This window comes from Heteronotia binoei, chromosome 5 (genome assembly GCF_032191835.1).
Source record: "Heteronotia binoei isolate CCM8104 ecotype False Entrance Well chromosome 5, APGP_CSIRO_Hbin_v1, whole genome shotgun sequence".
NCBI lineage: Eukaryota > Metazoa > Chordata > Lepidosauria > Squamata > Gekkonidae > Heteronotia > Heteronotia binoei.
In genome coordinates, this window is record NC_083227.1 from 7631758 (window position 1) to 7646279 (window position 14522).

At 49.5% G+C, this 14522-nt stretch overlaps 2 protein-coding genes across 2 annotated transcripts in view; both read right to left on the minus strand.

Annotated features, from left to right (window-relative positions):
* LOC132572129 (zinc finger protein OZF-like) overlaps positions 1 to 14522 on the minus strand; it is a 1123325-nt gene that overhangs the window by 1083974 nt on the left and 24829 nt on the right. The window lies entirely within an intron of this gene.
* Positions 4151 to 5569, minus strand: LOC132570935 (zinc finger protein 135-like). The gene has a single exon (XM_060237571.1). It carries the CDS (start codon positions 5567 to 5569, stop codon positions 4151 to 4153), a length of 1419 nt encoding a protein of 472 aa, XP_060093554.1.

Below are 14522 nucleotides of genomic sequence, written 5' to 3' on the forward strand. Positions count from 1 at the left end.
CCATTAGTAATGTATAGCTGTAAGAATTGGACCATAAGGAAGGCAGAGCGCAGAAGAATACATGCTTTCAAGCTGTGGTGCTGGAGAAGAATCTTGAGAGTCCCTTGGACTGCAAGAAGATCAAATCAGTAAGTCCTAAGAGAAATCAACCCAGCCTGTTCCCTGGAAGGTCAGATGCTGAAACTGAAGCTCAAATACTTTGGCCACCAAATGAGAAGGGAGCACTCCCTGGAGAATTCCCTGATGCTGGGAAAGACAGAAGGCAAAAGAAGAAGGGGACGGCAAAAGATGAGATGGCTGGACAGTGTTACTGATGTAACTAACATGAATTTGAGCAGACTTCGGAGGATGATGAAAGACAGGAGGGCCTGGCATCCATGGGGTTGCAAAGAGTCGGACTCGACTGTGCAACTGAACAACAAAGAGTTACACAAAGGAAACATAATATCAAATATATACTGAAGCGGGACTGAGAAATCTCCCTAAATACAAATATCTAAATTTTCAACCCATTCAATCGCAGTTGAGGAGAGTTCAAAGTGCCCAAAGAGCACAGAAAACACAAAGTCTAATTTATCTCATACAAGCAATATATTTAATGAGCTGTGACTCTTCCTTAGCTGAGTTTTGTGTTCTCTGATTAATAAATGCTTAATCTGGGGGGGGGGGGGGCAACTGTTTGGACCTTTAATAGAGGCATTATGGGATGAGCCAATTTGGTGTAGTGGTTAACTGCACGGACTCTTATCTGGCAGAACAGGGTTTGATTCCCCACTCATCCACTTGCAGCTGCTAGAATGGTCTTGGGTCAGCCATAGCTCTCACAGGAGTTGTCCTTGAAAGGACAGCTGCCGTAAGAGCTCTCTCAGTCCTACCTACCTCACATGGTGTTTGTTGTGGGGGGTAAGGTTGCAATTGGCAGATAAACCAAAGTAGCGAGTTTCACAGAGGAGGGCAAGCGCTAAAGAAGCCCTTCTTTGTGTAGCTACATTCTCTGCCTTTCTGAACCTCCAATGCCAGGCCCTTTAAAGAACCTCATCAGAAGTTCCTGCACTATGCAGGTGGTTGGACTAGATGACCCTGGAAGTCCCTTCCAACTCTGTTATTCTAAGCTTCTAGAACCAACAATAGGAAAGTTTCATCCTTTTATGGATTCTCAGAGGAACATGAAAGTCAGGTTTGTGCCTCAGGCTCTTCCCACACACTGAGCCTTGATCAAGTTCCTCTCCTTGAGTTGGGGTGAGGGATGGAGACATGTCAGTGCTAAAGGAGAGATCAGACTGTCGCACTGACTGAATCTCTTTCTATACTCTGAGCACTCGACTGTTTCTTCCCTGTGGGGAGTGTTTCGATGCAATTGAAGACAGTTACTCTCACTCAGTCTCTTTCCATACTCTGAGCATTAAATAAAACAACACACACTTTCTGCCATGTGGGTTCTTCGATGCAGTTTAGAATGGTTGCTCTAACTCTCAGGGTGCCATGCCTGACTTACTCACTTGAGGTTGTGGCACCTTCTGCCATGGCACCTGGTGTTCGCAAGGAGTCTCCTTGGCCTCAGACTAGGGAGGACATAGGGCTTTTCTCACCCATGTCCTCTTCCCCACTCAACCAGCATGCTGCCAACTTGGCTCTCCATAGCTGGTTGCTATCCTCGGTCTTCTGTTGGAGCTCCCCTCTTTATCCTCTCCATTCCCCTTTCTGCACAGTCCTTTCTCCACCCTTGTATTCTTCTCCTGTCCTTCATGACCACACCTGGGCCCAGGGAAGACTGTTCCCTTGGAGCCCGCAGGACCCCACCCTCAGGGTGGGGCATACCTGCCTGGAAGACTCTAGCATGGCGGAGTTGTTGGCCCCACACAGCCGCCTTCTCTGCCAGATCCAGTTGGCCTACAAACCTTGGGGATGCCTCTCTGAAGGAAGATGGCGTCCCCAAGCCCCAGGCTTGAAGTCTCCCAAGTTCCCATCTCCTGGCTTCTCGCATCACTTGGGGGCTCTGACCCCTTCTTGGTGCTCCCCCCCACCTGCTGCCTCCCAGCTTGGCCTCCATCCATCAATAATAATAATAATAATAATAATAATAATAATAATAATAATAATACATTTTATTTATATCCCGCCCTCCCCGCCGAAGCAGGCTCAGGGCGGCTAACAAGACATGGTATGTACCATGATTATTATACAAGTCAATTATAAAATACAGTTAATAAATACAATTAAAACAGTTACATAATTTTTTTAAAAACAACAGTAAATTAAAGGTGCTACATTCAATAAGGTGTGTATCCAGATGGCTAGATGTCATTTTCAGGGTTCCTTATAGGCTTGTTGGAAGAGGGTGGTTTTGCAAGCCCTGCAGAACTGGTTAAAGTCCTGCAGGGCTCGCACCTCCTCCGGTAGCTGATTCCACCAGTGGGGAGCCATTACCGAGAAGGCCTGCTCTCTCGTTACTTTCTGTTTGGCCTCCTTTGGTCCAGGGATTTTTAAAAGACTTTGGGAGCTGGATCTCAGTGCTCTCTGGGGAACATGTGGAGAGAGGCGGTCCCTAAGGTAGGCAGGTCCTCAGCCATATAGGGCTTTAAAGGTAATAACCAGCACCTTGTAGCGAACTCGGAATACAATTGGAAGCCAGTGCAGCTCCCTCAGCCCAGGCCGCACGTGTTCCCACCGAGGTAGTCCCACTAGCAGCCTGGCCGCCGCATTCTGCACTAGCTGCAACTTCCGAGTTCGGCACAAGGGCAGCCCCATGTAGAGGGCATTACAGTAGTCTAATCTCGAGGTGACCGTTGCATGGATCACTGTTGCTAGGTCGATATGTTCTAGGAAGGGGGCCAACTGCCTCGCCCTTCTAAGATGGAAGAAGGCGGATTTAGCAGTGGCTGCTATCTGTGCCTCCATTGTCAGGGAGGGCTCCAGTAGCACTCCCAGGCTCTTGACCCTGCGCACTGGTATCAGTGACGCACCGTCAAAGACCGGTAGGGGAATCTCCCCCCGCAGCTCGCCGCAACCCACGCAAAGGACCTCTGTCTTCGCTGGATTCAGCTTCAGCCCACTCAGCTTAATCCAGCCCACCACGGCTTGCAACGCCCGGTCCAAATTTATAGGGGTGTCGGCGGTCCGGCCGCCCATCAATAGATAGAGCTGAGTGTCATCAGCGTACTGATGGCAACCCAGCCCATGTCTCCGGGCAATCTGGGCAAGGGGGTGCATAAAGATATTAAACAACATTGGGGAGAGAACTGCCCCTTGAGGCACCCCACAATTAAGTAGGCGTCTCTGGGACATCTCTCCTCCAACCGCCACCCTTTGTCCCCGACCTTCAAGGAAGGAGGAAAGCCACTGTAAGGCTAGCCCCCGAATTCCTACGTTGGTGAGGCGGCGGGTCAGCAGCTGATGATCGACCATATCGAATGCGGCCGATAGGTCTAACAACAGCAATACCGTCGAGCTGCCTCGATCAAGGTTAGTAAGTGGCTCTTCTGGTGCCTGTACCGTCGCCTCCTCCCCTAAACCCTCATTCTACACAAGAACCGCTGCAGAAAAGGAGGATGGGAAGTCAGCGAGCTCGATTAGAGGGTGGTTTGGCCTCCTCTGTCATGTCGCCACGCCATGTGAGCATCTCTGGAGATGAGTTTCTCCCCCATGTGGGTTCTCAGCTGGTTTTGAAGACTGCCACTAGTACTGAGTTTCATTTCACACTCTAAGCATTCAAAAGGTTTGTCTCCTATGTGGGCTCTTTGATGCTATTGAAGAATTCTAATCTGAGTGACTCTCTTTCCAAACTCTCAGCATTCAAAACATCTCCCCAGTGTGTGGATTCTGCAATGCCACTGAACAGTGTTACTCTCACTGAATCAATTTCCACACTCTGAGCATTCAAAAGATTTCTCCCCTGTGTGTGTTATTTGAGACACTGGATGACTGCCACTCTGACTGAATCTCTTTCCACACTGAGCATTCAAAAGCTTTCTCCCCTCTGTGGATTCTTTGGTGCTGTTGAAGTTGGCCACTTGTACTGAATCTCTTTCCACACTCTGAGCATTCAAAAGGTTACTCCCCTGTGTGGGTTCTTTTGTGTTGTTGAAGATGGCCATTCCGAGTAAATCTCTTTCCACACTCTGATCATTTGAAGGTTTCTCCCCTCTGTGGGTTATATGGCGCTTTTGAAGAGTTCTCTATAACTGAACCTTGTTCCATACTCTGCGCATTCAAAAGGTTTCACTCCTGTGTGGGTTCTTAGGTGCTGTTGAAGATTGCCACTATGACTGAATCTCTTTCCACACTCTAAGCATTCAAAAGGTTTCTCCCCTGTATGGGTTCTTTTGTGCTGTTGAAGATGGCCACTCCGACTGAATCTCTTTCCACACTCTAAGCATTCAAAAGGCTTCTCCCCTGTGTGGGTTCTTTGGTGCTTCTGAAGATCGCCACCTGTACTGAATCTCTTTCCACACTCTGAGCATTCAAAAGGTTTCTCCCCTGTGTGGGTTCTTTGGTGCTGTTGAAGACTGCCACTCTGACTGAATCTTTTCCCACACTGTGAGCATTCAAAAGGTTTCTCCCCTGTGTGAGTTCTTTGGTGCTTCCGAAGATCACCACATGTACTGAATCTCTTTCCACACTCTGAGCAGTCAAAAGGTTTCTCCCCTGTGTGGGTTCTTTGGTGCTTCCGAAGATCATCACATCTACTGAATGTATTTCCACACTCTAAACATTCAAAAGGTTTCTCCCCCCTGTGGGTTCCTTGGTGTCGTTGAAGTTGGCCACTTGTAGTGACTCTCTTTCCACACTCTGAGCATTCAAAAGGTTTCTCCCCTGTGTGGATTCTCTGGTGCTGCTGAAGAGTGCTACTCCGACTGAATCTATTCCCACACTCTGAGCATTCGAAAGGTTTCTCCCCTGTGTGGGTTCTTTGGTGCTCTTGAAGATGGCCACCCCGCCTGAATCTCTTTCTACACTCTGAGCATTCATAAGGTTTCTCCCCTGTGTGGGTTCTTTGGTGCTGTTGAAGAGTTCCATTATCTCTGAATCTCTTTCCACACACTGAACATTCAAAAGGTTTCTCCCCTGTGTGTATTCTTTGGTGCTGTTGAAGTTGGCCACTTGTAGTGACTCTCTTTCCACACTCTGAGCATTCAAAAGGTTTCTCCCCTGTGTGGATTCTCTGGTGCTGCTGAAGAGTGCTACTCCGACTGAATCTATTCCCACACTCTGAGCATTCGAAAGGTTTCTCCCCTGTGTGGGTTCTTTGGTGCTCTTGAAGATGGCCACCCCGCCTGAATCTCTTTCTACACTCTGAGCATTCATAAGGTTTCTCCCCTGTGTGGGTTCTTTGGTGCTGTTGAAGAGTTCCATTATCTCTGAATCTCTTTCCACACTCTGAACATTCAAAAGGTTTCTCCCCTGTGTGTGTTCTTTGGTGCTGTTGAAGACTGCCACTATGACGGAATCTCTTTCCACACTCTGAGCATTCAAAAGGTTTTTCCCCTGTGTGGGTTCTTTTGTGCTGTTGAAGAGTGCCGTTATTACTGAATTTATTTTCGCGATCTTCATTTTTAACACTATCTGGCATTTGTTGATGAAGTTCCTCACCCTCTTCTTTCCTTTGATTATTCTTGGCTGGAAAAAAATAGCAAAATCCTGTTAGCACCTCAGCGGGCTGGTAAGGTATGAAGGAGTTTATGTGACTGCAGTAGAAAAGGCTTCATGGCCCTTTAGCCTCATCCAGCTTTACTGATCTTAAACACACATTCACCATTCCCCCAGAATATCAAGTATTTAAACATACTTCACCCCTTGCCAAGGAGGAGTTTCTGAACTTCCACATTTCAACCCCTTCCCCGTTCCTCAGAAAAATCTACAAAGTGAATCAGAAATTCCACCCTGGCTGTTCATGGTCTGATATAAACATGAAGGATACTCATTCTCAGCCAGCTGATTTGGGAAGTATATATACTCATGGGATCCCTTGAGAAACTTTCCAGCCATTCTTTTGGTGAAAAGCAATACAAGATAACCATCGGAAGCAATAAAAGTTTCACACAAAGCGGGTAAATATGCGTTTTTAGTGAAGTAAAACAAAAACAAAACTAAGGAACACTGAACATTTTTGAATTTTTCCCCACAAAGTCTCTCAACAGTCACAAAGAATGATAGCCTCTTAAATTAAGATGTGGGTGAAGTCTTTAAATTCTTAGTGTTCTACTCGTGATGGTACAGAGAGAATAAGGAACTGCTTTTAAAAGGACTCCTCAAGGTTTCAATAGTTCTTCCTCAGCCTCTTTCTCCTGCCATTACATGGAGCCACAGCTCTACTCCTTACAACATGGATCCATGCATGCTCTAATTTGCTGCTACCGACTCTAGAGCATGGATCATCTAGTCTAACCCCCTGCACAATGCAGGAAACTCACAAACACCTCCCCCTAAATTCACAGGATCCTCATTGCTGTCAGATGGCCATCTAGCCTCTGTTTAAAAACCTCCAAGGAAGGAGAGCCCACCACCTCCCGAGGAAGCCTGTTCCACTGAGGAACCGCTCTAACGGTCAGGAAGTTCTTCCTAATGTTGAGCCGGAAACTCTTTTGATTTAATTTCAATCCATCGGTTCTGGCCCTACCTTCTGGGGCCACAGAAAACAATTCCACATCATCCTCTATACATCTTAAAAGTGTTCTGCCTGACTTGTGTGCACTCTCCTTGTGGATTCACTGAACTGAGTGTTCCTCAGGTACAAAGAGTAAACACCCAGAGTGATCCAGGCTTCAGTTCTAGACAGGATCGTTTCCAGATCAAAGACAGAGCAGATGTTGGAAATCCCAACCAAGGGGAAGGGTGTTTTGGTAAGGTTGGCTACAGAGAAATGGGGTTCTGGCCCCATCCAGAGTGTATTTGAGGGCCTCTCGTCCACTTTCTTAGGCCACGACACCTTCTCTGGCTTGGGGGATGACCACAACACAGGACTCTGTTGCTCCTGGGCAAGAACACACACATGAGCACATGAAGCTATCTTACACTGAATCTGATCCTTAGTTCATAGAAGTCAGTGTCGTCTAGGCAGTCCAGCATCAACTCTCGAGGGTCTCTGGCAGAGGTATTTCACATCCACTCCTACTTAATACTTTTCACTGGAAATGCTGGTGATTGAACCGGGGACCTTCTGCATGCCAAGCAGATGCTTTGCCAGGCAGCCAAGTAACAGGACAGGCCTCAAAACAGAACCTTCCCCTTCACTCTGAATTTCAGAGCAGCCTACAATCTCCTTTCCCTTCCTCCCCCACAACAGACACCCTGTGAGGTGGGTGGGGCTGAGAGGGCTCTCACAGCAGCTGCCCTTTCAAGGACAGAGGCTCAGAGCGGCCTACAATCCCCTTTCCCTTCCTCCCCCACAACAGACACCCTGTGAGGTGGGTGGGGCTGGAGAGGGCTCTCACAGCAGCTGCCCTTTCAAGGACAGAGGTTCAGAGCAGCCTACAATCTCCTTTCCCTTCCTCCCCCACAACAGACACCCTGTGAGGTGGGTGGGGCTGAGAACGCTCTCTCAGAAAGCTGCCTTTTCAAGGACAGCTCTGTGGGAGCTACGACTGACCCAAAGCCATTCCAGCAGCTGCAAGTGGAGAAGTGGGGAATCAAACCTGGTTCTCCTAGGTAAGGGTCTGCACACTTAACCACTACACCAAACTGGCTCTGTATAGCTGTTGGATATTTTGATTTGTCCCTCATCACATTGGCACATTTGGCACCTAGGAAAGATTCTTACCCAGAAAGGTCACATTCCCATAGTTCTCCAGCATGACTTCCCTGTGCAGAGCTCTTTGTCCTGGATCCAGCAGGGCCCACTCTGCCTCCGTGAAAGAGACGGACACCTCCTCAAAGGAAAAGGGACCCTGGAAGAAAAAGAAGATTCCCTCCTCTTTAGAGATCTCACCCTGGAAGGGAGTCGTCTGGGAAGGTACAGAAAGTAAGGCTTGGGATGGGTAAACGCAAGAGCATTCAAAGGATCTCTCTCACGGACCCCTTGTAGAAACTGAAGGACCAAAAGTTCCCCTGAGAAAGGAGGAGGGACCCAGGTTGTGCCCCCCCTGCTCATCTCTCCTACCTGGATTGGAGGTGCAGCAACTGTTCCCACACCTTGGAAAAGACAACGGCTGAACAGCATCTCCTCGCTGCCTGTTCCTGAGACGAGGGAGGGAGGGTGTTTGCTTGTTTGTTCCCTGCTTCACACACACACCCTTCCCAGCATTGTGAAACCTTGCCCTATGTACACTAAACACATTTTTAAACATTTTGTAATAAATTCTGGAAGAGGCAGAAGAGAAGCACCAGGGACCTATGAGCTTTAGGGATTATAAATACTGCCAATGTATTTCAGACTTCTGTGAGACTTGGGTTTGCTATGCGGGGAAGGGGAAAGGGAAGTGTGGAAATGACATAGCATGAAACATCACCAACACATCGGACCACACGTGACTTGAGCGATTTTGGAGACCGGAGGGTGATATGAGTGAGTTTTCAGACTGTCTCTTGGTGTGCTAACTTCGTATCTAGGTTTTCACCCAGATACAACAGCAACATGACATTGCATCTGTCCCAAGCAGGCCCGTAGGCATGGGGGAGTCCACCCAACTCCACCCCCTCAGACCTTTATAGCCCCTCCTTTTCCTGGCCCCACCACCACTTTTCTCCCTGTGGCTCTGGCGGCCCGCCTCTGCGGGGCACCTCCCCCTTCCTCCCACCCACCCAGAAACCCACTCACCCACTAGTCAATACCAGGTGGTGACCGGGCGAAATTGTGAAGAGCGGGCTCCTGGGGGTCTTGCAAGGCACCCCCTTACCCCGCCAATCACGTGATCCTTTACCTTCCTATCCCACAAGAATCCCAACTACAAATACAAGTTGATGCGGTGTGAACTGGCAGAGACTGACCAAGAGAGAGATCTTGAGGTCGTGGTGGATAACTCACTGAAAATGTCAAGGCAGTGTGTGATTGCAATAAAAAAGGCCAACGCCATTCTGGGAATTATTAGGAAGGGAACTGAAAACAAATCAGCCAGTATCATAATGCCCCTGTATATATCGATGGTGCGGTCTCATTTGGAATACTATGTACAATTCTGGTCACTGCACCTCAAAAAGGATATTATAGCATTGGAAAAGTCCAGAAAAGGGCAACTAGAATGATTAAAGGTTTGGAATACTTTCCCTATAAAGAAAGGTTGAAACGCTTGGGGCTCTTTAGCTTGGAGAAACGTCAACTGCCGGGTGACATGATAGAGGTTTGCAAGATTATGCATGGGATGGAGAAAGTAGAGAAAGAAGTACTTTTCTTCCTTTCTTACAATACAATGAACTCGTGGGCATTCAATGAAATTGCTGAGCAGTCAGGCTAAAACGGATAGAAGGAAGTACGTCTTCACCCAAAGGGTGATTAACATGTGGAATTCACTGCCACAGGAGGTGGTGGCAGCTGCAAGCATAGCCAGCTTCAAGAGGGGGTTAGATAAAAATATGAAGCAGAGGTCCTTCCCTGGCTATTAGCCACAGTGTGTGTGTGTGTATATATATATATATTGGCCACTGTGTGACACAGAGTGTTGGACAGGATGGGCTATTGGGCTGATCCAACATGGCTTCTCTTATGTTCTTATGTGACACAGAGTGTTGGACAGGATGGGCTATTGGGCTGATCCAACATGGCTTCTCTTATGTTCTTCTGTGACACAGAGTGTTGGACAGGATGGGCCATTGGGCTGATCCAACATGGCTTCTCTTATGTTCTTCTGTGACACAGAGTGTTGGACTGGATGGGCCATTGGCCTGATCCAACATGGCTTCTCTTATGTTCTTCTGTGACACAGAGTGTTGGACTGGATGGGCCACTGGCCTGATCCAACATGGCTTCTCTTATGTTCTTCTGTGACACAAAGTGTTGGACAGGATGGGCTATTGGGCTGATCCAACATGGCTTCTCTTATGTTCTTCTGTGACACAGAGTGTTGGACAGGATGGGCCATTGGGCTGATCCAACATGGCTTCTCTTATGTTCTTCTGTGACACAGAGTGTTGGACAGGATGGGCCATTGGCCTGATCCAACATGGCTTCTCTTATGTTCTTCTGTGACACAGAGTGTTGGACTGGATGGGCCATTGGCCTGATCCAACATGGCTTCTCTTATGTTCTTCTGTGACACAGAGTGTTGGACTGGATGGGCCATTGGCCTGATCCAACATGGCTTCTCTTATGTTCTTATGATCATCTGGACAAGCAGTTGCTACGCCAGCTTTCCGGCGCGATCAGCCCCAGCGCTGAACTTGCTGATCGTGCCAGAAAGCCGCTGTAGGTACAGCCGGCTTTGGAGCGGCTTGTCCAGCCGATCACATGATCGGCAGGTGGGGTGCCTTGCAAGAGCCCCAGCAGTGCGCTCTTTATAGTTTTGCCCAGTAGGTGAGTGGGTGGCTGGGTGGGAGGTGCCGCACGGAGGGGGGAAGGGAGAAAAGCGGCTGCGGAGAGAGAGAGGGAGTGGGGGCCGCCAGAGGGGAGCCCTCCATCCAAACATTTTTTCCGTGGGCCTCCCAACGGCTACGGGCCTGGTCCCAAGTCACACCCCAAAGCGTCTGGGAGTGCTGGGCCTCATAGCCTGCCATTCCTACTCCACAGCAGCCCCCACAGACGACCCTACAGGCACAGAAGCCAGATTTCCCCAGGATTATTGGCCCCCAGGGACTGGTTTTCGGAGCTCTGCTGCCCCAGAAGGTGGGGGGTCCCTCGACTCACCAGGCTGAAGAGCTCTGCTGAGGCTTGTAAACCGCTCCCTCCTGCCCCGGCAATTTGAGACCTTTTGGTTTTTTTAAAAATTAATGGTAGAAACTGATTTCCAGGAAGTTGCCTAATCTTTTAGATTCATCAGTGAGTGGACATTGAGAGCCACCAATTAACTGTGTTGTCTGTAGACGTATTTTTTTTCTTGACCTGACCTCTCTACCCATCACATTCACAGGCTCCCCAGGCACAAGGAGTCCTTACCACAGGAGAGGGCATCTTGGGCACGCTCCACCGCCTGCCCCTGCTCCAACGAAGCTCCTTCTGCCTCAAGGATTTCAGCTTCCATCTCCAAAGGTGGTCCCTGCATCTGAAACAGCAGCAAGGGGGAGGGGTAAGAAATGGAATGGAAAAGAGGCCAAGGAATGGATTCTGCCCCACTCCCAGACTCCGCACCCTCCTATCAGCAGATCTGGTGAGTTATCTGCAGGGATCAGCAATCCCCTAATAGAAGATGTAGGAGGCCATAAAAATCTCCCACTTGGATAATTAAGACTTCAGCAGTTATCTGGCATGGAATCTTTAGGACAAAGCCTAATGTCGTTGCTTGAATTAGACATTCCCAGAGGGAATCCCCTCACCTGTTCTGCCTGCCTCTTCTCCTCTGCCTGACTCAGGAGGAAGCCTTCGGCCAGGGCCACCGCCTGGGAACTGGTCTCCGGCCCACATCCTCTGACCCAGCCCTGCATTTCCTGTGGCAGGAGAGTCAGGAACTGCTCCAGGATCACCAGGTCCAGGATCTGCTTCTTGGTGTGCCTATCTGGCTTCAGCCAGTGGCTGCAAAGTCTGTGGAGCTGGCTGCAAACCTCTCGGGGCCCATCCGGCTCATAGTAATGGAACTGCCGAAAGCGTTGGCAGTGTACATCTGAGGTCATGGTGTCCTTATCCACATCCTCTGGCGCAGCCCTTTCCCAGAATTCAGCACCACATCCAAGTGGGATGGGATGGGGGCTTTTCCTTGCTCTCTTGTTCGTTCCAGGTACTACTGGGCCCTGATCTTGAATCTCCTTCCTCTTCTCTTGGGTCACCTCTGTCTGTGAAAATATGCCTTTATTCATTTGGCTATCCAGGAAGGCTTCTCCCTGAGGGGACAGAGAGAGAGACAGACAGCAACATGTCAAAAGGAAAATTAAACAAAGAACGGAAATAGACCACTGAACATCAGAAACCTCCATAGTTGAGTTTGGCCCTGGTGCTTCTTGTGGTTTGTCGACTGGGTTTAATATCACTTTGCTCAGTTACAAACCGAGCTATTTTAGTTATGACACCTTGGGACAAGAGGGGCTGGTGGTGACCCCCTTACCACTCTCCGCGTCTCTTCGACGGGCCTGAAATGTGAGGCAAGAGCTCTGTCTGAGCATCCAATGGAGGGGAAGAAGAAGAAGAAGATATTGGATTTATATCCCGCCCTCCACTCCAAAGAGTCTCAGAGCGGCCTACAATCTCCTTTCCCTTCCTCCCCCACAACAGACACCCTGTGAGGTAGATGAAGATACTGGATTTATATCCCGCCCTGCACTCCAAAGAGTCTCAGAGCGGCTCACAATCTCCTTTCCCTTCCTCACCCACAACAAACACCCTGTGAGGTAGATGAAGATATTGGATTTATATCCCGCCCTCCACTCCGAAGAGTCTCAGAGCGGCTCACAATCTCCTTTACCTTCCCCCCCCCCACAACAGACACCCTGTGAGGTAGATGAAGATATTGGATTTATATCCCGCCCTCCACTCCGAAGAGTCTCAGAGCGGCTCACAATCTTCTTTACCTTCCTCCCCGACAACAGACACCCTGTGAGGTAGATGAAGATATTGGATTTATATCCCGCCCTTCACTCCAAAGAGTCTCAGAGCGGCTCACAATCTCCTTTACCTTCCTCCCCCACAACAAACACCCTGTGAGGTAGATGAAGATATTGGATTTATATCCCGCCCTCCACTCTGAAGAGTCTCAGAGCGGCTCACAATCTCCTTTACCTTCCTCCCCCACAACAGACACCCTGTGAGGTGGGTGGGGCTGGAGGGGGCTCTCACAGCAGCTGCCCTTTCAAGGACAGAGGCTCAGAGCGGCCTACAATCTCCTTTCCCTTCCTCCCCCACAACAGACACCCTGTGAGGTGGGTGGGGCTGAGAGGGCTCTCACAGCAGCTGCCCTTTCAAGGACAGAGGCTCAGAGCGGCCTATAATCTCCTTTCCCTTCCTCCCCCACAACAGACACCCTGTGATGTGAGTGGGGCTGAGAGGGCTCTCACAGCAGCAGCCCTTTCAAGGACAACCTCTGCCAGAGCTATGGCTGACCCAAGGCCATGCTAGCAGGTGCAAGTGGAGGAGTGGGGAATCAAACCCAGTTCTCCCAGATAAGAGTCCGCACACAACCACTACACCAAACTGGCTCTCCCAGGGGAAGGGGCAGGAATGTCTCTGTGGGAAGAAGCAGCAGCTGAGATCAGCAAAGAAAGGCAGATGGGCTTTGGAGGAGATTTGGCTGGGGAAAAAACTGAGGCACAGAAATGCTCCCTCTGGGCATCTGATGTGGGAGAGTTGACCGACTACCCGGTGTGGATTCCTCTGCCTTCCACCCGTGCTCAGCTCTGCCAGGATATCCATCTTTAAAGCAAAGAATAACAAGACACCAGAAGGCTGCAGCAGTTTCTCCTTCCAAGGGGAACCAACCCAGGTGAACAGGATCCCTCAGAGATTCTTACCTCACGAAGAAGCAGGACAGCCCAGGCAAGGCTGATCTCCTCAGATATCAGTAGCTACGGAGGGTCAACTCTGGCAAGTACGTGGATGGGAGACCTCCTTGGAATACCAGAAGCTGGGACGCAGGAGCAGACTTTATTCAGTCACTTCCCTCAATATAATCCAGGTCCCTGGTAGAGGTCAGTCACTACAGATTGCCATGAGTTTCAGGTATGCATACACACACAAATACAACCCCGCCCCACAAATGAAGCAGGGGATATACGACAATACCTTCATCCAGAGAACTGTCACAGTTTTCTCCTGGCCTCGTATTTCAGCTCACCCTGAAAGAAGGGCCCTTCTCTATTTGGAATTAAAAGGTAGTCCCCTGTGCAAGCACCAGTCATTTCCGGCTCTGGGGTGACGTTGCTTTCATAACGTTTTCACGGCAGACTTTTTATGGGGTGGTTTTACCATTGCCTTCCCCAGTATATGAACATATGAAGCTGCCTTATACTGAATCAGACCCTTGGTCCATCAAAGTCAGTATTGTCTTCTCAGACTGGCAGCGGCTCTCCAGGGTCTCAAGCTGAAGTTTTTCACACCTATTTGCCTGGACCCTTTTTTGGAGATGCCAGGGATTGAACCTGGGACCTTCTGCTTCCCAAGCAGATGCTCTACCACTGAGCCACCGTCCCTCCCAGTCTTTTACACCTCCCCCCCCAGCAAGCTGGGTCCTCACTTGACTCACCTCGGAAGGATGGAAGGCTGAGTCAACCTGAACCCAGCTTCCGTTGGGATCGAACTCAGGTCTTGAGCAGCCTATAACCAGGGGTGGCCAACGGTAGCTCTCCAGATGTTTTTTTGCCTACAACTCCCAACAGCCCCAGCCAGCATGGCCAATGGCTGGGGCTGATGGGAGTTGTAGGTAAAAAAATCATCTGGAGAGCTACCGTTGGCCATCCCTGGGCCCAATACCAAAACTTGAATACCTCTGCATGGCTACTAAGCATCTCACTGGTGC